The 23975-nt window shown below is 42.0% G+C and overlaps 1 protein-coding gene across 2 annotated transcripts; it reads left to right on the top strand.

Annotated features, from left to right (window-relative positions):
- The first annotated feature begins 15097 nt into the window (after positions 1–15097).
- PCDH18 (protocadherin 18) lies at positions 15098–23634 on the top strand. 2 transcript variants are annotated; one of them, XM_088526517.1, is made up of 5 exons: positions 15098–15310; positions 15459–17964; positions 18896–18984; positions 19219–19382; positions 22186–23634. In XM_088526517.1, the coding sequence occupies exons 2-5, from the start codon at positions 15460–15462 to the stop codon at positions 22860–22862; spliced, it is 3435 nt and encodes a 1144-aa protein (XP_088382643.1). In that variant the 5' UTR covers positions 15098–15310; position 15459; the 3' UTR covers positions 22863–23634. The 2 variants fall into 2 exon arrangements, with proteins under 2 accessions (XP_088382643.1, XP_010214232.1); XM_010215930.2 differs by having other exon boundaries at positions 15098–17964; positions 18899–18984.
- The last annotated feature ends 341 nt before the right edge of the window (positions 23635–23975 follow it).

The raw sequence follows: 23975 nt of genomic DNA, 5'->3' as shown, positions 1-23975 counted from the left end.
TGCTATTAGGTTTTACAAAAATTTAACTAGCAAAGGAATGATTTCTTAATATAATTACATCTGCAAGTCTGCCAGTACCTGGATGCTGTAAACAAAATTCGGCTATGCTATGGAAGTTATTTTTGTGCCATGATAGTGAAGTGCATATATATATATACATATATATATATAGGTATTGATCTAGAGTACAAATAATTGATTTTTCAAAAGTATATTTTTTATAAATGAAAGAAAAGTAATTTTCACAGTCTCTTGCTTTAATTTAAAGGAAACCAGTTGTTATAATTGAGCTACTAAGGCTGAACTGGTATTTAAATAATGGGGGATTTCACAAGTGCATCACTCCAAGTAAAAAAACATGAGAAAGAAGGTACTGGCACTCTGTGATTTTTTTTTCCCTCTGCAGTATGGGCTTTATAAAACAACAGTCCATTGGCATGTTTAGCCAGTGTGTAAACTGAGAAGATAGGAGCTGTCTGGTGTCCTTGTCGCACGAAAAGTCCTTCCTTTCTCCCTGGCTGCCTATAGTGCTTGTTCAGTTGCAGGGAGCTTCTGAGGCATTTTGGTATCAAGGCTGTTTCCACTTTGTGGCACTTGCTTCAGTTCTGATCAAAACTTTCTGTAATTAAGGCTGGTTCCCTGATTTTTCTGCTTCTCAAAAATGCAGTGGTCCAGGAGTAGTTTAATGATGTGTGTTTTTAAAATGCTGGTTCATCAGGTATATTATTTCCCTTTTGTGCAAATGTGTTGGTTTTTACAGCATCTTTTGGTCAGAAGAAGAGGCTCAACACCAAAATACGAAAACAGCTGTATTTACATGAGTATCTTAATTTCATGACTTTACTCTGCTTTTCTCAGCTGAGGCACTGAAACCTGTATCTCCCATCTGAAATACAGATTTTATATGTGGATAGTCTCTATATGTATTTTCCTATATAGTTATGAAAGTAAAAGTCAAATCTTGATATTTTCCGTAAATAATTCTTATGTCTCGGGCAGATCTTTGCAAAAATATATATATACTCTCAAATAGATTTGACCTCCAGTAATGTTGATTATTTAATCTTTTGAAGAAGACCATCATGCTTTTAACAAAATATATTTAGACTAGGTAAATGTCCAAAACTTTTACACTTCCTGGCTTTCCTTCCTCTTAAAAGCAACTAGCAAAACAAAGACCTTTCCAGACAAACATTTTCTTGACTTGTGGGCTTGTACCAAATGTTTCTCTCTTCAAATCTTGCTCTTTCCTGCTTCAAGCTCTTTCATAACTTGTATGGGATTTAATAAGACGCACATGTGCTGGCTCTGAACACAAACTAGTGCGCATCAGCAGGGCAACCCTGCTACTCTGCCTGGTCATGAAAAACGACATCCTTTCTCAGTACCCTTGTCAAGTCACTTTTTGTTGGTATTTGAGGACCATATTTGCCTGTCAAGAGCCTTGAAAAGGTACCCTGAACGTAGAGCACAGCAAATTCTCTGTGTCATTGCGAAGATGTTAGGCAAAATAGCACTTTAGTGCTCCATTCCCTCCTGGCTTCCTAAGAAATATGATACCAAGATCAAAAGTTTGGACTTGATACAGCACTCCATAGAAATTACCCATTTCACTGGAGGATCTCCTCTCCTTTTTACTGGAGGATCTCCTCTCCTCTGCAAAGACTTGACTGCCAGTGGGCAAGTCCCAAGAAGTGTGGCACTACTCTGAACAGAAACGTTTCTGTAGAAGCCGATGCACAATCAGATGCTCAGAACATAATGAAACGATCAAGAACCTGTTTAATTTTTAAAAGATAAGTCCACTGATACATGTGTGTGTGCATGTGTGTGTATATGTATATATATACTGAGAAAGAAAACACCCTATATCTAAACTATTTTCAAGTTGAGAAACTGAATCACAATCGGTAGCAGAGAAGCAGCAAAAGCAGCTCATCTGAGAAAGCAAAATATATAGAAAGTTAGGCATCAAGATCAAATATGGTGATAACTGTGATAAAAGGAAAAATAACTCGAATCTCATTGACAGTACTGCTATGTAGACTTTTCACATGGCTTTTTGATATCTGTGTGTTTAACTATGAGGGTGTTGTAGCATACATAAATATGGCCCATCAAGCAAAATGCTTAGGACTGAGAGGTATCTTTACAGCTGTAACTTAGCAGGTGTGGATTTGTTTGAGACAAAAGGGAAGTCCTGTTCTTATCTAATGCAGTTAACCAGAATTTTCATTATATTAACCTCCACTGTTTGTGGAGGGTCCTGTTTGTACATGACCCATTTTATATGAGCTTCTGTTTTTTATTGAGTAGAGTCCTAAAGGGGCCAAGAAACCAGGCGGGCCTGAGGGCATCTCTTTTTCCTGCATCATTCATTGTCTCCACATTTCTTGTACGCTTATTTCTCTAACTAAACATTGCTTATTACTGCAGAGCTTTATCTATGTCTTTGTGCTTCCCCGTGTGCTCTTCAAATCAAATCACTCTCTTCCTCGTTACCTTGCTCAGCTCTGTGGTTCTGCTTGTGGCCAGATTTTCAGGCTGTGGCAGAATCTTTTGATGTTCTCTGGTGTAATGTTGCTGTAGCTTGAAAATATCCTCTCTCAAATTATTACTAACTTTCTTTCACCTAAGATTTTGGCTTTGTCACTTTTGTAAGCAAAATTTGATGTTTCCTACTTCTTTATTGACAAGATGCTTTTTTCTCTGCCAATCCCATTCTAATTTTGTGTGTATGCGTGCTGTACTTTAAATCCCTTTTCCAGTATATCTCTGAATAATAATAATAGTACTATCTTGAAGATATCAGTGTATGTCTCTCTTTCTCTCCCTTGCTTGTCATCCCCCCATTTTTATTTTTATTATTTTTTTAATCCGAGATGGTTTGTGGAGATTGCACACTTTTGAATTGATGTTATGAGGAATGCGTATGTGATGAAAGCTAATTTATAATTCCTTTTCAGGGGTTTCCAGGTTTCAGGGCAGCAGGGGAAGCCTTATACTTCCTCAGGCATTTGCACACAAAATGCTCAGGATTGCTTTTGCACTTGCTATTATCATGAATAAAATTCAGTGCTTATGGTTCCTCACTGAGCAGCCAAAGATGCTGTGGGAACAATTTTGCCTTAATAATACAGAGTCAGCCTTAAAAATGGTATATGCTGCATTGCAAGGTGTCTATATGAACTAGAACTTAAATCTTTAGATCTGAAAACCACAATAAAATAGTAATTGGTCTTGTGTTTCAGTAAAAAGTAACGTATAGTGGGAACTTTTTGTTTGGAAGGATGGGGAAAGTTATATAGCCCTGCTAGCAAAGTCAAGCTGACTTTGTTATGATTCATATATGAAAATGTATATAGTTCAAGATTGACTTTCATCTTATTCCATTTTCTTCCATTGGAGTAGTTACAATTCTTATTTTAAATACACGCTACATGCATTTGATTTAGAGTATGCCAAGCTTTCATGGTTTTAGAATTTTTGGAGAAACACATTAAAATATGTGCTTTTAATACATTAAAATCCATAAGTGATAAAATTATTGAATTTTGAAAATAGATTTTACAGTAGGTTGGTTGCCCTACAAAATAATTATGGTAATGCTAGGATGTCACAGGAGCGTGCTTGCTCTCTCGCTGTGCCTACACATATAATAGCAAAGCTGCTATCTCCAGGGTGCTCAGCTTCCATGAAACTCATTTCACAATTCACCCATTATGGAAGATTATGAAAAATAGTTTACCATTTCTCTAATGTGGTTTGGGAGCTCCATAAATTAAAGCCAGTAATTTGAAAAGGAACAAAGATAGAACTAATCATTTTCAAAGGCAAATGTCTATGAAGTCTCCTTCTTACTTCATAAATGCATGAATCTTGAGTCTCTACAGTTATATCACAGTAGAAAACAGAAGTCAGTCATTTTGGCCTCATTCCCACATGGCTAGGGCTTTTATAGATTTCTTTTTCTTTCTGTGAAAGACATATTCTTGTTGCTGTTCCAGTGCAAGCATCTATTTCAGGTTTCAGGGAAAAAAATCTCTTCATGAAAAATGGAGTTCCCTCCAGTTATATCAGGTTATGGCAAATGTACTGTGAATGTGGCCCACATCACACACGGAAAGAGTGCATGTCTCATTCTCTTAATGCTAATAAGAGAGGCTTGTGTCCCACGTTGACTCACTGGTGACAGCAGAATTTGGCCCAGTGGCAGCCTATTTCAGGACATGGACTTTACAAAGGCAATTGAGCTAGGTAATGCGTACAATGCAGAGGTTACTTAAATCTGCAAACACTGTACTCATTTTCTTCTCACTTCAGGTAACTGAATGGTGAGGAAGAGAGGGAAAGGAAGAGTGCAAGTTCACACCCAATGCAAACAAATTAAACTATCCTGAGCTGTCAGATACTCACGTACTGACGTGCAATTATGAGAATAGTGCTCAAAGTGCTAGTTCACTGGTTGCTATGGATTTGTTGAATGTTGAATTATTAATGGAGCAACTGCTTTTTGACCTGAGTGGATAGTGGAAATCAAATATAGACAGAACTTACTTAAGAAGATATATAGACAATAACTTCCAAAATCAAATGCTTTAAATACTCTTGGCTTCAGAGACATCCACATGAGCTCGGAGTTTTCTTTAAACTTGGTCTGAATTAATAGAAACAGCCTTTCACTGAAATTAAACCACTAAACTGCCCAGGCCCTTAGATATCTAAGGGGCTTCTTTCTTCCTATGGTCAGAAGAACAAATAAGACTGAGCTGATCTTTATGAACTATGAACAAGTGCCAGTGTTAAATTCCGCTTGGGAAAAGGTGAATGCTTTTCGGCATCCCTAAATAAACTGATAGTCCCACACCCTGTATAAAATAGTCTTAGGGTGAAATGTCTCCACAGCTGAAATGTCTCCAAGCTGAGAAAGGTCTTCACACCTTTTTGCTTTTTGTTTTGTTTTGTTTCAAACAACAGCAGACCTAGGGAAGCGTATGCTATTAAATTCCATGGCACATATGACAGATTCCATATCACTAATAGGTGGAAAACCAGTTCAGGTCTTTTATCCAAAGTGATCATAAAACAAAGCTAACAACTAAAAAACATGAAACCTGTCAAAACACTGAGGTTTTCCTAATACATGCTTGTACGTTTATCACTTGATTCTGTAGCTTTTAGAATTGAAGTGACAGATTGTGAAGGATTTTTATGGTTAATAATTGAACCATTTCTTACTCAAGTACTTGAACAAAAAAAATGAGCTATGCTATATAAACTATATATAAAATTAGCATTTAAGCCATGCAGCAGGGCTAGGAGAATAATTCCTACCAAAAATAAAAAGCATTGCCATGGAGCTTAACTTGTGTTACTCTTAATGACCATAGCTTATATGCCAAATCCACTTAGACCCTGACATTTATTTTTACCACATTTTACCTGTGTCTACATATTGAATTTCTTTAATGGAAATTGCCCATATGCCATACTGCATACTTGATTTATTCTGCATTGGCTTAATAGCTTCATTTTGTGTTATAAGACTTTGTAAGGACAAAGTAAAGACCAGTATCTTAATAGCAGTGATGGCCTAAGGAAAGACAGCCGTGAATAACATTTCTAAATTCTAAATTTGGAAATTGCAGTGTTTAAAGTGATTCATTTCAAAATTCTTTCTACTTAACTTTTTTTCTGTAAAAATTTTATGTGTACCTATATATGTATTTAAACATATGATCCTTAGAATTTATTTCAATGAAAGGTCTGCACAGCTACAGAGGTCAGTGGAGGTCTGTCATTTTTATTTAGAAAGCAAGTATGTCAGTTTACAGGATCATGTTTGAGCTCCAGTCACTTTAGTATTACTACTTACTGCTGCATTAGTGAATTCTTGCTGATGAAATGCCAGCTGCCTCATTTACAGCATACTCAACTGTTCCAGGATCTGACATACACATTTTAGACCAAAATATTAGGGAAAAGTTGTGGGTGTACCCATGTTGCTTCAGCCTGGTGAGGGAATGCATTCCACAGAGGTAAGGTTGCTTTGGAATAGTCTTGCATATTTATGTGAATTGACATCTGATTGGAACAAAAAAACCTTTCTGATGGATGAAAATATTATTTAAATATATCTAGGAAGAAAGAAAACACACAGACTTTGTATGTTGCCTATGCACGTTGTATCTTTTTTTGCCAGTCCCCAGAGTGGTAGTAGAGTGTCGCAGTACTGACACAACAGAACTCTTTTGTTTGAACTAGTGGGGTTCTAATGAATTTATCAATAAAAATATGTACACAATACATCTCATGCTGTTAAGGCATAATGTGCTACTGCTAAAATGGGTCTGCACGAATTAACTCTGATGGGTGCCTGTGCCAGTCTTTCCCCCTTCGTTAAGTGTGCGCTGCGAGCCCCCTCCGCAGCCGATGGAGGAGTTAACCCCGCCTGGTTTGTTCTGATGCTAACTGGTGGAAATTTGCCAAAATGATTACATCAACTCTCAATAAACCACATGTGCATGACAACAGTAAGCAAACAATTACTTAAAACCCTATAATATAATTTGTAATTTGACATAATGGACTGTTCTTCCAGGGTGCCCGTTTCCATGACAAAGCCGGGAGAATTGGGGCAGTTCATAAAGAGCACACGTCCCTTGGCTCTCTCTGGACATCAGCGAGTGGAAGCCTCATCCCTCCTCTCCTCTTTGCTCCAGGCCTGTGCAACTACAGCCCTGTGCAGGGCCTGGGGTGAGAGCCGTGGCAAAGCTTTCTAAACCCTCATCGTTTTGGGTAGCTCTAATATTCCACAGCAAGGTCACAAATCAGCATATATGCAGCATTCAAAAACTGCAAGATAACCACAGTTTCAGGCCTTGAAGCCCTTCTGTGTTTTTATGATCAGGGAAAAGTATCCTTGACTTTACTGAGGAGATGGGTTGGTTTAAACTCCTTCCCCTTCCCCCACACTGTGCTTTAAGTGATTTATTTTAAAAAATGCGTGACTATTTTCCATTCATGCACAAAGGATCCTATATAGCAATAAAAATACATCGGGCCAGAAAGCAGAATTATGCAGTATTTAGTGAAAGAAAATGAAAATAATTGTAGTTTGGGAGGAGTTAAACAGAGGAATGTGAAGTCTTTATCTGCAGATATGCAATAGCATTTTGTTTAGGCTGCTGCTGACAGAGGAAGATGTCTGTTCACTCCTACTTCCCATGATACCCCACAGTGAAAAAAAAAAAAAAAAGGTGGAAAATGTTTTTTTTTTTCTGTACACAACACAAAAAGAAAGAAAATGGAAGGTTTTGGGGAACTTGGCAAGCAGTTGGTGGTGTGGAAGAGCAGTAATAACGCTGTGTTCTTATCTTTTTCTTGCTCACTGAGGAAGCCTATAAGGTGCTTACTGAAAGCGTGTGCTACCATCAAACCACAGAATATTATTTTTAGGAGAAAGTGACATATACAGCAGGGACAAGAGCCATTACTGTGAATTCTGACTATTTATCTACGGCGTTGCTTGTGGGGAAGTTGGTTTTAGGTGGTCAGTAGCTATTCCATCCGCTTGCTCTTGCTTCCCTACGCCATTCCCTGGGCATAAGAGCCTGTGGCCGGAGCTGGCAGCGGTGGAAGCGGAGAGCTGGGATGAATGGCAATGAGCACAGTCGGAGCGGCAGGAAAACCGAGTCGCCGGCTCTGGCCACCGGGCCGAGAGCGGCAGGGGCTAATTGTGCGCATGGAAATGAGAGCGAGCGGACGGCAGATGCTCACGTGCCTTTACAATCCAAATCCCACCAACAAATTCCTCCCACAGAAGCTTGGAGGGACGGCCTGGCACCCTGGAGATGGTGATAGAGCCGGTCTCAGCCACATGCCACCTGCTAGAGCCATTGTTTAAAAAAGGAGGAGGGGAAAAAAAGCCTATTATGATAACAAAGTTGTTTGCCGTCTCTTGCAATGACTTTATGGCACCAGTTTTACTCTACTGCTGCTATTGAGAAAAGGGAGGAACATCTGATTCTTTAAAGGGAACATTTGTATCGAGCTCTGTTAACAACTTACTTGGGAAGCCGGATGTTCAGTATATGTTACATATTCTGTTGATAAACCATGCTTGCCTTTTTTCCCCATTGCAGCTCCCACTGTGCCTGCTTCCTACAGCAGGTTTACATTTCCACATGTTTTCCCATGACATTGAAGCAGGGAGCAGTCTTTTTTTTCCCAGAAAAATTAAGAATAAAGAATGCAGATACCAAATGTAGCGTTGTATAAATATTTATTGTAAAACTAAATAAACAACACATTTTGTCCTTATTCACAAAGCAGTCTGGGATATGAATTGTCTGAGGTTTTGAGGAAGAGGAGGCCATTAATACACAGGTTCCCTCAGTTACAATCATTTTAAATTACAGGCCTAAAAAGCAAGAGAAATAAGCTCAGATACTCCCTGCAAATGCTTTCTTGGGAACATCTCTTTCTGTAGAAGTCCACTGAGTGTCCTTCAGTGCCTTAAGACTCTGTGTCCAGCTTTGCATTCCTGTGGGGCTCACACAATTCAACATAATTTACAAAGACCCCGAAGCTGCTCAAAATCCTTCCAAGGACTGAGCTGGCTCCCAGCAGCCCTAAGCTCAGAGGAAAGAACGGAGAAAGGATTTAAAGGCGAAGGGTGTCTCTGCTGTCATCGTGGCCATGCTCAGCCTCCTGTTGTGTGGAGGTGAGGGGCCTGTTGTGCTCTCCGGAGCCTTCAGCATCCGGAGTCTTCGCTGGGCGCTATTAGCTGCTGGCAGTAAGTGCAGATGAGTGTTTCTGGAAGAGTTTGCTTAGGCTGGCAGTAGGAGATTAGACACATACTTTGCTCTGAAAAGACCCAACACGGTAATTATGCTGCTTTTTTTTTGAACAAAATGTAGAAGGTTATATTTCCTTGAAAGTCTAGGGTTGAGCTGGTAGCTTGACCACATATTACAGGCATGAGTAAATTTGTATCTGCACCAAGCTTCAACCCTTTCCTTTACAAAGACCCCATTCCCATGAAGGGAAAAAATGTATTGCAAATGCTCCTTCTTTTTCCTAAAGAGTTGTTCTGAAAATACCATTATGAGCTTTAGTGTTTTGAAGTGTATTAGAGCAAGATGTTTATCGTATTAGGATATCAGTAGTGTAGTATACTGAAAGCTCTTCAAATTTAATGATGTAAAGTATTTCAATTTCCAGTGAACTATATTAATTTGTTAACATCTGGGATAAAACCAGATGTGGGAAAGTCAGTGCAAGCACATCAGTATAATGGCTAAAAATGGGTAAGGGTACCAAAGGCAAACAGCACAGACTTTGCCTAGGGAGAAAAGGATCCATGGCATCTCCGATTGCACACCGGAGACGACTGCAGCCCCAAAGTGGATGTGTGGTTTGGAAACAGGAGGTGGCTGAGAGGATTTCCAGGCTGTGAGTTCCGCTTCACATGGACCAAAGGTGATAGCCACTGTCCGCTAAAGCGTCCGGCTCTTCTTACTATGTGTAATTGCAGTAGTATGAATGGAAAGAAGGAAAAGCTATGCAGTAGGGCATGAGCAGTTGTATGGGTTGGACACAGTAGTCCACCCTATGGGTTTTACTTGGGTTTTTTTAAGAAAGAGGAGTGTGGCCACATAGTTTCACCTCTGTTTCCTTAGGTGCCCTGGCAAAAAGCATGTGGTATTCTTATAGGTACCTTTTAATAATATAAGAAGCATGTATAATACTTAAAGTTTTGCTGAAGTGCGTGTACTGCTCTCGAAGGCAATTTGGGGCTAAAAGCTATCAAACAGAGATATTTCTGCTTTACATTTTACAAGAAAATAACAAAATGACAAATGAATTTAGGGTACTCAAGCAATTGAATTCTCATCATATTCCATGCCATCTTAAAACTATTCCTCAAAGTAATTCAAAAACATCCAATTATGTATTACAGCATTTGTTTTTAATAGAGATTTAGTAAATCCTAAGTCCCAAATATTTTTCTCTTTTGTGCTTGGTAAAACTTTGAGAGATAGATGTTTATTGTTCCAGAAGGAGACTAAATATCTAGGCACAGTACTTACCATGCATGAAACATGTAGAAGTTTAACTTGCTATTTATATATACAATGCTGCATTGCAAAACTGCCATGAAAATTTACTTGTGTAGCAGAAAATCTGCTCCCTTGCCCTTTGCCACAGTGATTGATGATAATGTAACATCTAATGTTGAACTCACTCGTCAAAATTTTTTCACCCATTGGCAGGTGTATAGCATTCTGTGCTTTGATGTATTTTAATGAATGATTAGTAGTTTTTTTTAAGCAACTTGAGAAAGTGGAAGGTATAGACCAGGGAGATGAACTAAATTTCTGTTTTTCCCTACTTCTCTGTGTCTGACCTTTTGTTCCAGAGCTTTAGTTGATCATTTGCTGGGGTCAGAGGGATATTTTTTTCCTGACACAAATATTACCTCTGCAGATTTCTTCCTGGCCATCTCAGCTGTGGCAGAGATTGGTCCTTGAGGCCCTTCTCGCAGGATGCTGCATAACAGGGCAGTGCTGTGACTGGGTATAGTAACAAGGGTGTCGAGCAGGATCACACTAACCAGGATACAGATCTGGAGGAGACGAGGGTTGGTAGTGTGTCGTGGATATTTTGCCTTTCTGATTTGCCCGTCAGGATCCTTTCATCCCATTTAGATGATCACTCTTCTGCCTTTTCAGGTGAGCCAGGTAACTGATGCCTGACTGAGGGACATTGCGTAGTATTCCTAGATAAAGAACATATACCCTAGTCAAGCTACTTAGGCTTATTAAGCAGTCTGTGACATATAGACAGTCCTATTTGATGGGTTCTGATAATCCATGGATGGCATCTGACAATCCAATAGTCTCTTAAAGTAATCCAGCCTCTACAGTACCTTAGTGCTGAAAATGGTATCAGACAGAAGGGAGACGGGTGAGACAGTCAGTTGGCTGGACAAATAACACATCACTTTGTGATGATTTTGTAGTATGGCTGTCTGCTCCCAACAAGTTGCCTTTCAATCCACTTATCCGTGGCTTTATGAGTGGAGATGAAATGGCCATGCACCTTTGCCTGCGTGGGTGCTCCTCACTCATCCGGCACTTGTGCTGCCAGGGGTGTAAATGCAAAATGAAAAGACTAGGGAAAGCTCTGGCATTAGCCTTACTCTGAAAAAGTGAAGCTTCTTACAGAAACAGAGGGAGGGAAGGAAAGAAGAAAGAAAGAAATGAAGGGAGAAGGAAGAGAAAGGAGAGAGAGAGAGAAAAAGAAGAGGGAGAGTGAAAGCACCTGAACTCTGTCCTTCATTATGATGGAAATGTGCTTTTAAAATATACTTCTGACTTGGGAAGACATGTCTTTCACATTCATTACACAGGTGTCAAATCACATTTTATCTTGCTATGTCTTGTTCACTGGAGCATAGTGCATATGTGCATATGACATTTTCTAACATGATGCAACATAAGGCAATAAATCAGACTGAAAGTGAATGAAATTTCATTTTTTTGGAAAAAAAAGGAAATAATAAAAAAGCCAGTGACACTGTGTGAATATCACTGTGCTTCTGTCATTGTTAAGACGATTTTCTTTCTCCATTGTCCCTGGTGGAGGATTATTTCTCAAAATAGTTTTTTTAAACTAAAATTCTCTGTGCCATCAATGATTTGAGCATATTCTGTGCACATACAGGATCAGTAACTTTTAGAATAAAATATTTTACAGGCTTTACAGTGCAATAAAACTCCTTTGAGAAGCAAGAGACACTCTAACGTATATTGACCATAGAAATAAAGCCATTTTCAGTTAACTGAAAAATTAATTAATCTTCTGTATAGCTGTTTTTTCTGAAGTAGTAGGATAGTGAAATGGAAATGCTCCTTGGAGTCAGTTTGTTTTTCTTCCTCAGGTGTATGTTGCTTGAGAGCGCCAGAAGACTCTTCTCGGCAGAGCCTTTTGGTGAGCAGGTACAAGCCAGGGTGAGAAGAGCCCGGATCCCGCTCCGGGAGGTTGGCAGCGCTCCGCTGGCGCCTCACAGGCCGGATCCCACTCCAGGAGGTTGGCAGCGCTGCGCTCCGCTGGCGCCTCGCAGGATGGATTCCGCTCTGGGAGGTTGGCAGCGCTCCGCTGGCGCCTCACAGGATGGATCCCGCTCCAGGAGGTTGGCAGCGCTCCGCTCCGCTGGCGCCTCGCAGGATGGATCCCGCTCCGGGAGGTTGGCAGCGCTCTGCTGGCGCCTTGCAGGATGGATCCCGCTCCGGGAGGTTGGCAGCGCTCCGCTGGCGCCTTGCAGGATGGATCCCGCTCTGGGAGTTTGACAGCGCTCCGCCGGCGCCTCGCAGGCCGGATCCCGCTCCGGGAGGTTGGCAGCGCTCTGCTGGCGCCTTGCAGGATGGATCCCGCTCCGGGAGGTTGGCAGCGCTCCGCTGGCGCCTCACAGGCCGGATCCCGCTCCGGGAGGTTGGCAGCGCTCCACTGGCGCCTCACAGGATGGATCCCGCTCTGGGAGGTTCCTCACAGCGCTCACAAAACCATGAGGCCCCAGCGGGGTCTGCAGGCTGCACGTGGAAGCCTCTGTCCCCTTTGTGAGAGGCGTCTGCCATGTCAAAGGTGGGCTGGGGTTTAAGGGACTTCCACACAAAACCCTCTCACTAGGCACCGGAGGGGAGTATCACTTTTAGAGCCACTGCTGCACTTAACTATCACTGCACCTAAGCAAACAACCCTGAGATGTGTTCCTCCCGCTTTGGCTCAAAGGAGTGTCAAAGGATGAAAAGAAAATTAAAGCTTACTCATTACTTTAGTTGAGAATTCAAGATAAGGACTATTGTGTTAATGACATCTTTATCTTCCTTGTAAGTGTCAATGGTTAGCTGCAAGGCAGTGGGCATGGGCAAGTGAGGGACTATATGACAAGTAACCTGGCTGGTGAACTGACCAAATAAGAAAAAAAGGGCACTATAATTCCTGCCTATAGGTATCGCGCCATTGCTTGATCCACGGAGTATGGCTCTGAGAAACACTTCACTTATGTGAAGAGTAATAGTTACTATTTGGAAAGCAGTACAAAAGTTTATAAAGCAAGTGCTGCCTATCTGAGTGTTTTTCATTTAAATATATATATATAATATTTTTGCAGCGAAATTATTTTTCATATGAATAATTCATCTCCTGTACACACTGTATTGGGGGGCCATGACTTCTTTTCTCAACAAAATACTTTTTATTGACTACAAACAGTGTTTAATTGAAACTATTTCTCCAATTATTGTCAGAAAACAATTTACACTGGTGTTTTGGAAAAAATATTTTAGGAAGACTTATCAAAGCTGCAAAAAAACCTGTCCATGAACTAATGGCATTAGATGATCTTTGAATTCCCTCCACCAGAACTTAGAATGGCCACTAATTCCTTTCTCTGCTCTTTTGGTGTTTGCAAAGGGGTTCACTAAAGCCTGAATTGATATAATTATTGGTTTGGATTGTTAGCGATTTAAGCCAGATGGCTATGGGTTTCTAAAGTCCCGGTTGCTTGTGTTAGCTTTTCGAGTTTGCCTATAGGGTTTGGGGATCAGCAATTTGAAAGGGCTGCAAACTTGTAAAACAGTATTATTCATGGGGGCAGAATGTTCATCAGCGTGACCCAGTACTAAATACATTCATTATAGGCATTTCTATTCTACACAATTTGCCACACGGCGCTGGTTTCTGAAAAAAGAGACAATGGCTTATAAAATGCTTTTGAATGCTTAAAAAGAGGGAGAGTTCACGCTGAGCCTCCTCTGCTTTCTTTTTCAGCAAGAACCTTCTTAGTGACTTTGGCTGAGCTCTGCTGAGAGTAAGTAAATTGGAAAAATCAGAGATTTGCTTTTAACATTTCTGGACATGGCAGGGGCATAAGAGAGGAAAAAATACTAAACAATGAAACAGAGTGACGGCAAGATTTCTTGAAATGCCAGTAAACAAGCAGATAAAGTTAGCAGAAAAACAAGGTAAAGAAAAATGAATTTGCAGCAAGACTGGAGCTACGATGATAAAACACAGACACACAAAAGAAAAGGGGAAATAGAAATCACATCCCTAATAAGTTACATAATGGCAAGAACATATTAGTTGCTGTGGCCTGGATGCAGCATGAAGCTCACATAATGATCTATACCATTTCTAGTGTACACAAAATACATTACCAACTCGGCCCCAAGGTTTCTTTCTTTTTCTGTTGTGTGTGTGTGCAAGCGTGCTGCAGTGTAAGTGTGAAAACAGTTTTCGGCAATAGAAGATAAGCAATGAATTTGTCACTTTTAGAGTACTTTGTCTTGTGGGCTCTTTACAACAGTTGGCACGTAGAAGGTGTATTTAGTACACAAATTGTCATGATGAAGCATGAGCTGCTTTTTTAGCTAGGATGAAAAGGATCTTAAGAGGAACTAGGGGAGCAACAAATAAAAGAGCAAGGAAACGTGCACACACACACACAGGACCCAACTTTGGGCAAATTAAGCTGCACTGAGTACAAAATTTGTGCCAAAGGAAGTCATATGAAGGGCAGAAGTGTGCAAAATGTTACTGACTTTAAAGACAAGATGAAGAGATCTGCAGGAATGAAGCAGATCTCTCTGTGCTCCATTCAGGAACAGAGATACTAAGGAGAAGCCAGTAACAGGGAAATAAGCAGCAAGAAGAGGCACAATTACAGATACATCCACTCTAGCTCATTTCCTAAGAAATGCACTAGAAAGATTTCAGTTAGTTATAAAGGGAATCTGAAAATATGGAAATGAGGAGAGCGGTTGGATTTTTTTTGCCTCAGGAGGGAGCAGGATGGAAAGCAGCCCCCCCTCCCCGCTTCAAAGTGTCCCCCCGCAGCGTGTCCCCTCTTTGTGGCGGCTCCCGCCCGCAGAAAGTGAGTGCTGCGGAGGCGCTGCCCCTCCTGCAGCCTCGCCGTGACTTCACCGTCCTTGGCTTGGGCGGCGGGCTGATTGGCTGGAAGGGATTCAACACATGCCGGGCAAGAGCTTTGTCTGAGTTGAAGTGAAGTTGCACAGATTTTAGACCGGAGTCAGCAACCGCGGGTGTTTAGTCTGCCGCCGAGCAGGGAGAGAGCAGCTCCCTGCAAGGAGCCGCCGCAGATCCCGCCGGCGCCCACCGCTGCATGGATACTCGCTGCTGAAGAGGAAGGCGCTGACGCGACGGAGCTCGTCTGGAAGAGGAGCGGGGAATCAAATGAGAAAGCTTGGATTGCATACAGACTGTACCTGGATGTCCTGGCACGGTGTGTATGAAAAAGTTTTCTGATCTAGTAAGATATTAATACTCGGTTGATTATAAAAGACATTTTCAAGTTTTTTAAGGACCAAATGTTTGCTGACGTTAAGGTACCAGAGGAAATTGAAATAATTGCTTTTTAACTTGCTTGGCAGAATGAATTGCGAAAACTTACAAATGCAGCAAAACGGCAGTAAAATGCACTTTATATTCATTTTTGCACTGATGATAGTATCTTTTAATAAGGCTGTGCTGGGCAAGAATCTGAAATACAGGATTTATGAGGAGCAGAGAGTTGGATCAGTAATTGCAAGACTATCGGAGGATGTAGCTGATGTTTTATTAAAGATGCCTAACCCTTCCTCAGTTCGTTTTCGAGCCATGCAGAGGGGGAATTCTCCCTTGCTTGTAGTCCGCGAGGATAACGGAGAGATCAGCATAGGAGCTAAAATTGACCGGGAACAACTCTGCCAGAAAAACTTAAACTGCTCCATAGAGTTTGATGTGATCACTCTGCCCACGGAACATCTGCAGCTTTTCCACGTTGAAGTTGAAGTGCTGGATATTAATGACAACTCTCCGCAGTTTTCCAGAGCGCTTATCCCTATTGAGATCTCAGAGAGTGCAGCTGTAGGAACCCGGATCCCTTTGGACAGCGCTTTTGATCCTGATGTAGGGGACAATTCCCTTCACACTTACTCGCTTTCTGCAAATGATTTTTTTAGTATTGAAGTGAGGACAAGGACGGATGGGGCCAAGTATGCAGAGCTCATTGTGGTCAGAGAGCTTGACCGGGAGTTGAAATCAAGTTACGAACTCCAGCTCACAGCCTCAGATAAAGGGGTGCCTCAGAGGTCTGGCTCCTCCATCCTCAAAATAAGCATCTCTGATTCCAATGACAACAGCCCTGTCTTTGAGCAGCAGTCATATATAATTCAACTCTTAGAAAATTCACCAGTTGGGACTTTGCTCATAGACCTCAATGCTACTGATCCAGATGAGGGCGCTAATGGTAAAGTCGTGTACTCTTTTAGCAGTCATGTGTCTGCCAAAATTACAGAGACTTTTAAAATAGACCCAGAAAAAGGACATCTGACTCTCCTGAAGCAAGTGGACTATGAAACAACCAAGTCCTATGAAATCGATGCTCAGGCTCAAGACTTGGGGCCAAATTCCATTCCAGCTCACTGCAAAATTATAATTAAAATTGTGGACGTGAATGACAACAGACCTGAGATTAACTTAAACTTGATGTCCCCAGAGAAAGAAGAGGTCGCTTACATTTCTGAAGGGTCACCCCTGGACACCTTTGTGGCCCTAGTCAGAGTGCAAGACAAGGACTCTGGAGTGAATGGAGAGATAGTTTGCAAGCTCCATGGACATGGCCACTTTAAGCTCCAAAAGACTTATGAAAATAATTATTTAATCTTGACTAATGCCACTCTAGATAGAGAAAAGAGATCTGAATACAGCTTGACTGTAATAGCAGAGGACAGGGGAACGCCAAGTCTCTCCACAGTAAAACACTTTACTGTCCAAATCAGTGATGAAAATGACAACCCACCCCGCTTCCAGACAAACAGATATGAAGTTGTTATCTTAGAAAATAACTCTCCGGGAGCATACATCACATCCGTCACAGCCACAGACCCAGATCTAGGGGACAACGGGCAGGTGACCTACACTATTCTGGAGAGCCATATTTTGGGAAGCTCTATAACCACCTACGTGACCATCGACCCCTCCAATGGGGCGATCTATGCTCTGAGAACCTTTGACCATGAAGAAGTAAATCAAATTGCCTTTATGGTTCAAGCCAGGGACGGAGGGAGCCAGCAGCTTGTCAGCAATACCACCGTCGTGCTCACCATCATCGACGAGAACGACAACGCTCCCGTCATTGTGGGCCCAGCGCTACGCAACAGCACAGCAGAAATCTCCATCCCTAAAGATGCTGGAATTGGCTTTCTTGTCACCAGGATAAGGGCCACGGATAGAGACTCCGGTATGAACTCTGAACTCAGCTGCTCCATAGCAGCTGACGGAGAAAACAGCATCTTCGTGATGGATCCCAAAACTTGTGACATCTCTATCAATGTCAGCGTAGAGTCAGTTCCAGCAAAACAATGGGAGTTTTTTGTGGTAGTCCAGGATAAAGGCAGTCCTCAACTCAGTACTAAAGCGCTTCTGAAGTGTACAATTTTTGAGTACGTTTATTCATTTTCAAGCACAGAAGCAACTTTGGTAAGCCAGCCCTCCCTGGATGTCTCTATGATAACAATTATATCCTTAGGATCAATCTGCGCCGTGTTGTTGGCCATTATGGTTATCTTTGCTACAAGATGTAATAGAGAGAAAAAAGACACCAGATCCTACAACTGTCGTGTGGCAGAATCCACCTACCAGCACCACCCCAAACGACCCTCGAGGCAGATCCACAAAGGGGACATCACGTTGGTGCCCACCATTAATGGCACTTTGCCCATCAGATCTCACCACAGAGCTTCCCCGTCGTCCTCTCCGACACTGGAAAGGGGACAGATGAGCAGCCGGCAGAGCCACCACAGCCACCAGTCGCTCAACAGCCTGGTGACAATCTCCTCCAACCACGTGCCCGAGAACTTCTCGCTGGAGCTCACCCACGCCACCCCTGCCGTGGAGGTAAGGCCCACGGCGCCGCTCGGCCTGCGCGCGCGCGCTCGCGGGGCAGCGTGGGGTGTGCTGCGTGCAGGGGGGTGGTGACACCGCTATCCTGTGGAAAGCCACCTGGATTGCCCTTTGGAGGCTACAGCATTGCAGTCCTGCTCCAGTGTCAAATGCATTCGTTGCCACAGGGAGCAGGATTAAATCTATTATGAATAGCACTTTCCTTCCATTCTCCCCTGAATGTAAGGCTAAAAAAATTGACTTTAGGATAGGCAGTATCCTACTCTGGTTTACTAATCCTTCTCTTTCTTCTGTTCCTTCCCTTTCTTTCTGTGTAACTCTATGTAAGAAAGTATGCCAGAGTACCTGTGTTTAGAAAGAACAGAGGAAATTCTCTCATTAATAGGGCTTAACAAATCTGAAAGGTTAAACACTGACATGCTTTAATGATCATAGTGTATCTGATATATGCAGATGGTAACTTATGTTTTGAAACCATCCATTTATTTTTTTGCTATAAATTCTATTCATAGCAAAATTTGCATTTAGCTTAAATGAGGTGTGTTCCAGTGACTCTTTGCACATAGTTTAGTGAAATTTTATTTCTGGGATCCTGAAATGGCAAAGGGTCACTTTTAATCTATTACAGCAGAACAGAACTCTACCACTGTTCGATTACTTGTTTTACTTGTTAATGAATTAATTACTGTGAGTTCAGCAGCTAATGAAGAGCAGTGCATTTCCTCATTACAAAATGTCTTCAGATGTTTTCTGTGGAGGACACACTATGAAAAAGAGTCTGCTGTACTGCCTTATGTACAGGAATTCAGCATAATTAAATTTTAAAGGAAGAGAAACCCTGAGAATTCAATTACTTCAGTTGTTGTACAACACTGGGAAACTGAGCTTTTATTTCAAGGAATCAGTCTTTTCACCCTTTCTTTAGCAGGTTTCTCAGCTTCTCTCGATGCTTCACCAGGGCCAGTATCAGCCAAGACCAAGTTTTCGAGGAAACAAATATTCCAGAAGCTACAGGTGAGGATCTGGACTATTCTCACAAGTGTGTATGTGTGTGCATATATATATATGTGTGTGCATATATACATGTGTTTATATACATGTATATAGAGGCATATGGATTTTGATATATACATACATTTATATATTTTTTATATATACATATATATACAGGTATGCATTTTTAATGGCGGTGGAGTCTAATATACAGGAGATGATTTAGTTCATCCATCCCCACAATTCTCTTTCCAGATACGCCCTACAAGACATGGATAAGTTCAGCTTGAAAGACAGCGGCCGGGGTGACAGTGAAGCTGGAGACAGTGATTATGATTTGGGTAGAGAGTCTCCAATTGACAGACTTCTTGGGGAAGGATTCAGTGACCTTTTCCTTACAGATGGGAGAATTCCTGCAGGTAAGAGTGCCCTGGAAGTTGCACAGTTTGTTTACAGTGCTGCCTGGCTGTCACGTTGATAAAGCTATTACTGAGAGAGCAGAAATTCTTTAGCTTTCAAGTCTTGTGTTTCCCCCGCCTCATGATATACACTGAGCCGAAACCTTCACGTATCTAGGAAAATGAATACTCAGAGACAACTGAAAATCTGCCTGCAGCAGTGCCTACATGTTTTCTGCAATTATTCATATCATCATGAGCTGGCTCCAAATTTCCCCAAAAAGCGTCATCTGCTCTGTGTCCTCAGATTTTTAATGACTGGGTGGATGTTTTTGGAAAGCCAGACAGTTGTGGTTTGTTAAAAATACACTGAACTGTAATTTGGGAGATACATTTCCCATAATCCATAGGACCTACAGAGTTTAAAATGGATTATGGGGGTGGTCTCAAAATATGGATGGGACAAGAGAGGGATCCATCTTTTTTATCCCACTGAAAGGTGAATTTCAATGGCAGTGGAAAGATATTAACGTGTGCTGGATTTTAGATCCTGCAACACTACTTTCTAGAAGGAAAAGTTTAAGAAAAACACTTCAGGAGTAGACAACAGAGAGAAGAAAAGCTTAGAAAATGTTGAGGAAGATAAATAAATATACGTGTCTGTTTATTCATGTGTATTAAGTACCATTTTTAATTTCAAGCACTTTCAAGCACTTTACTCATGCACTGAGTAAAGCAAGTGATGGGGAATCATGCTATGTATAAATACGAGAATTTGCTAATGATTTTAAGAATTGTTCCACCTCTGGTTGCACCCCTGGTCTGGAGGCCGTTTCAGATGTACTTCTATTTATACGTGAGAGGGCCAGATCACTTCCAGCCAGCCTAAGGCTCCGCCAGGGCCGATGCGTAGTTGCCAAGGCCGCTGCAGACGCCGGGCCGCGCTGCTCCATAGTGCGGTGCAGGAAACGCTCCTTCCTGCAGAGCGGCCCGGCCCTTGGAGCCGGGGGAGGCACAGCGCAGGAACGGCCCGTGTGCCCGTGCTGGAGGGGGGGGCGGGCAGAAATGGGCCGTGACCCTCCACTCGCTTGTTATGCCAGGCAGGGCTAAGCCCCAGAAGTGAAGTCTGTTCTTCTTACACATGTTTACATTAAACTGCTAAAATTTCTCTGCATGTTTTGCTTCAGCCTGCCTTGTGCCACCTATCCAGGCTAGTTGTGAGCTCCCAGTGTTTTTAAAACCAAAGCTCTCCAGGAGTTATTCCTTTTTTTCCTTCAAAATCCTTAATTCAAGTCTGCAGCCCTAACACAATTTTCTTGCCCAGCTCTGCTAGCCGTTGCTGTGCCGTGGAGCAGGGAGAGGCCTCGTTCCCTCCTGTGGTCAGCAGAGCAGGGAGGCTCTGCCCTAACTCGCCGTTGTCAGGAGGCCTGAAGTGTTTGCTCTGGCACTGCTCCCATCCCCTGCAGCTGCCAGGGAATAGCTGTCCCCTCTTGCTTGCTTGCTTACTTCTATTGCTTTTAACCTTCTCCAGTAAGTTTTAAGTTCTGCAAGAAAAAATGCCATTGTGTATGCATTCTTATTTTTATTGCTTTTTTTGAGGAGAGACAGTGCCACTATTCATGGTCTTCTGTTCAGGAGTGTCAGTGTTATTTTATACCGAAACCAATCCTCATAACATCATTGGCAGAATTCACATTAATTTAAAGAAGACAATCCCTAATACTACTGCAAAGCCAGACCATTCAAAGTCCACCACTAGTTTGCAGGAGTCATCTTAATTAGAAGATGGATCCTACTGTCCTGGGATGAGATGAGAGTTGGTCCAAGCACAACAGATCAACTTTTCCTTTGTTCTATCTTTTGTGTTCTCTAATTCGTAGGCATTTCCCATAATAAGCACCCGTGCTTTCCATACATAGCAACAAAGCACTTTAAAGCACAGCAGTCACTTATACTGAAATTTCAACCACTGATATTTTCTAGTTTACTTTTTAACTTGAAGCTCACTGATCATTTGCAATGCCTTGTGCAATATCCAGCCTGCAGCCTAAACCTACGTTCTTCAAGAAATTCATCCTCTCTCATGTAAGGAACACAGAAAGTATAAACCCAGAGGAGTGCAAACAGCATTAGAAACCCAAACAGTACGATAGGCTGAGTAAGCACAGAGATAAACAGAACTGGCAGCATTAGAGTATCGCTTTATCAATCTTTGCTCCAGTCCAAGCAGTAATATTCTGTTCAGTTCTGCTTACTGCACTGCAAAAGCAATTTTTGAGGAGCTGAGTGGATCCAGAGCCAGTTGAGAAACTGGGAGAACTTAGAGGGCATGACTGCAAGCATTTGGGTTTAAAAGTCACACTTTATAGATACACGACATACAAAGAGATGAAATCAAAAACGTTTATTCTGTGTGGTGTAATCTAAGAATTGGTTGATATGGTATTAGGAAAAAAGGGTTTTCCAAGGTGGTCAAAATACACATAATGCAAAGAGTTTGGCATTTCTTTTTGGAGGTTAAGTCACCGATTCTATTTCCCCCCTAGGTTTTGTATATTTATCTTTTACTTTTTTTTTCTTTTTTCCCTAAATATATTTCGTTTATTTAGCACTCACCTTTTTTTGACAACAAAATGCATTTAGATCCAGGCCATTTGGCTTTGCCATCTTTGTGCAAAGAGAGAGTGACTCCAAATAGCAGATTAGATCATCTCCGATCTCAGGAGAAGTTTGGCCTTGGTTTCCTTGTGCTCTAGTGCCTGTGTTTGTACATGGTCTCTGCAGCAAACAGGGAATGTTCACTCTGGTCCTTTCTCCGTTGCAGCAATGCGGTTGTGCACAGAGGAGTGTAGAGTCCTGGGGCACTCGGATCAGTGCTGGATGCCGCCGCTGCCCTCACCCTCCTCTGACTACAGACGCAACATGTTTATTCCTGGGGAGGAATTTCAGTCACCGCAGCAGCAGCAGCTGCAGCAGCAGCAGCAGCAGGGCCTGGAGGAGGATTCGCAGCCCACTGATGCCAGCGAGAAGAAGAAGAGTTTTTCAACATTCGGTAAAGACTGTCAGAGCGAGGAGGAGTCGGGGGACACCTGCACCTCCTCCCTGCTCTCTGAAATGAGCAGCGTCTTCCAGCGCCTGCTGCCTCCCTCGCTGGACGCCTACACGGAGTGCAGCGAGGGGGATCGCTCCAGCTCGCTGGAGCGCAGGAAGGGACATTTGCCAGCCAAGACTGTAAATTACCCGCAGGGGGTGGCAGCGTGGGCAGCCAGCACACACTTCCAAAACCCTGCCAGCAGCAGCGGGCCCGCGCTGGGGACTCACTCGAGCGCGCAGCCTTCCTCCAAGTGGCTGCCCGCCATGGAGGAAATCCCAGAGAACTATGAGGAAGACGATTTTGACAATGTGCTCAACCACCTCAGTGACGGTAAACACGAACTCATGGATGCCAGCGAGCTGGTGGCAGAAATAAACAAACTGCTGCAGGACGTCCGGCAGAACTAGGCGTTTCACAAACCTATTTTCCATATTTATGGAAAACTGGAAGGGGGAAAAAATATCAAAAAACAGACTGAAAAGAACTGGCATTGCCAATTAGTTGCATTTATCATAAATGTGTCTGTGTATGTTGAATATTAAAATACTGTATTTTCATATGTACACAATGCAAGTGTGATTATCTTTATCTGTATTTTAAAAATACATTTGTACCTTATATTTATGTGTTATTTAACAAATAAATTTTATTTTTGTACACCCACAGCAAGCATGTTTTCCTAAATGTATATAGATGGTGCCATCCTTGTCAGACACCCAACCACACATGTAAACATGCCAAACATGTAAAAAGAAAAAAAAATTAAAAGAGGGCATGGCTTTCCATTATTATTTCTTTTAAGTTTCAAATGTCACATATACAATTTCAAACCACTGAAACACTATCCAAACATTAATATCAATAACTGATCCAACACCTTGTTGCAATGTTTCATTCTTGTAATAAAGAGTTGTCAGCTCCCTAAAAAGCCTAAATTGTCCTTTTTATTTTCATGTTGAGTCATTTTCCCATTTATTTAATGGAATAACTAAAGGCTGGGGCCACCTTCTATTTTACAGACTTTTTCCTGAGTGGAAAAAACATGAAATTCAATGATGGACCTTCCAATATTGTCAGTACAAATAATGGTAAATTTGTTCTACCACCATTATACTGCAAAGCCAGCTGAAGCGGGAGTTGTATACTTGAAAGCAATAAAAACAGCATTTCTGACCTCAAGCCGAGTTCTTGCCTTGTGTAAACACAGAACTGCAGTTGATTGTTTTATCTATGTAAATGACACCAAAAGTAAACTACTTTTGCATCCGCCAGGAAAGCAGTAGATTACAGCTATATTTGGCCTCTGCTGTAAGTGTGTCTGTGTTGTATTTGCCATGTAGTATAGAAGTGTGTCAGCTTCCCAGAAAAGCACCATCTTGGTTCAGACCAGCAGGATTTGCCTGCATCCCGCAGCTCTGTCGCCTCTCGCTGCTCCCCAAGCACAGCTCCTCGTGTGGATGCGGCTCGAGACAGCTCGGCTGTGGATACGGCAGTGCCATTGTCTCAGGGCATGATCTGCC

Source organism: Tinamus guttatus, unplaced genomic scaffold (genome assembly GCF_059628265.1).
Source record: "Tinamus guttatus ecotype Peru unplaced genomic scaffold, ASM5962826v1 Tinamus_guttatus_pri_ptg000247l, whole genome shotgun sequence".
NCBI lineage: Eukaryota > Metazoa > Chordata > Aves > Tinamiformes > Tinamidae > Tinamus > Tinamus guttatus.
Note: the sequence above shows the minus strand (reverse complement) of the source record. Positions and strands in the feature narration are given on the sequence as shown.

What these genes read in the sequence shown, in the direction of transcription:
- PCDH18 (XM_088526517.1), top strand. Translation starts at nt 15,460, where the DNA reads ATGAATTGCGAAAACTTACAAATGCAGCAAAACGGCAGTAAAATGCAC. An exon ending in ACGCCACCCCTGCCGTGGAG is followed by an intron (nt 17,965 to 18,895) that starts GTAAGGCCCACG and finishes CCCTTTCTTTAG; the next exon opens with CAGGTTTCTCAGCTTCTCTC. An exon ending in AGATGGGAGAATTCCTGCAG is followed by an intron (nt 19,383 to 22,185) that starts GTAAGAGTGCCC and finishes TCTCCGTTGCAG; the next exon opens with CAATGCGGTTGTGCACAGAG.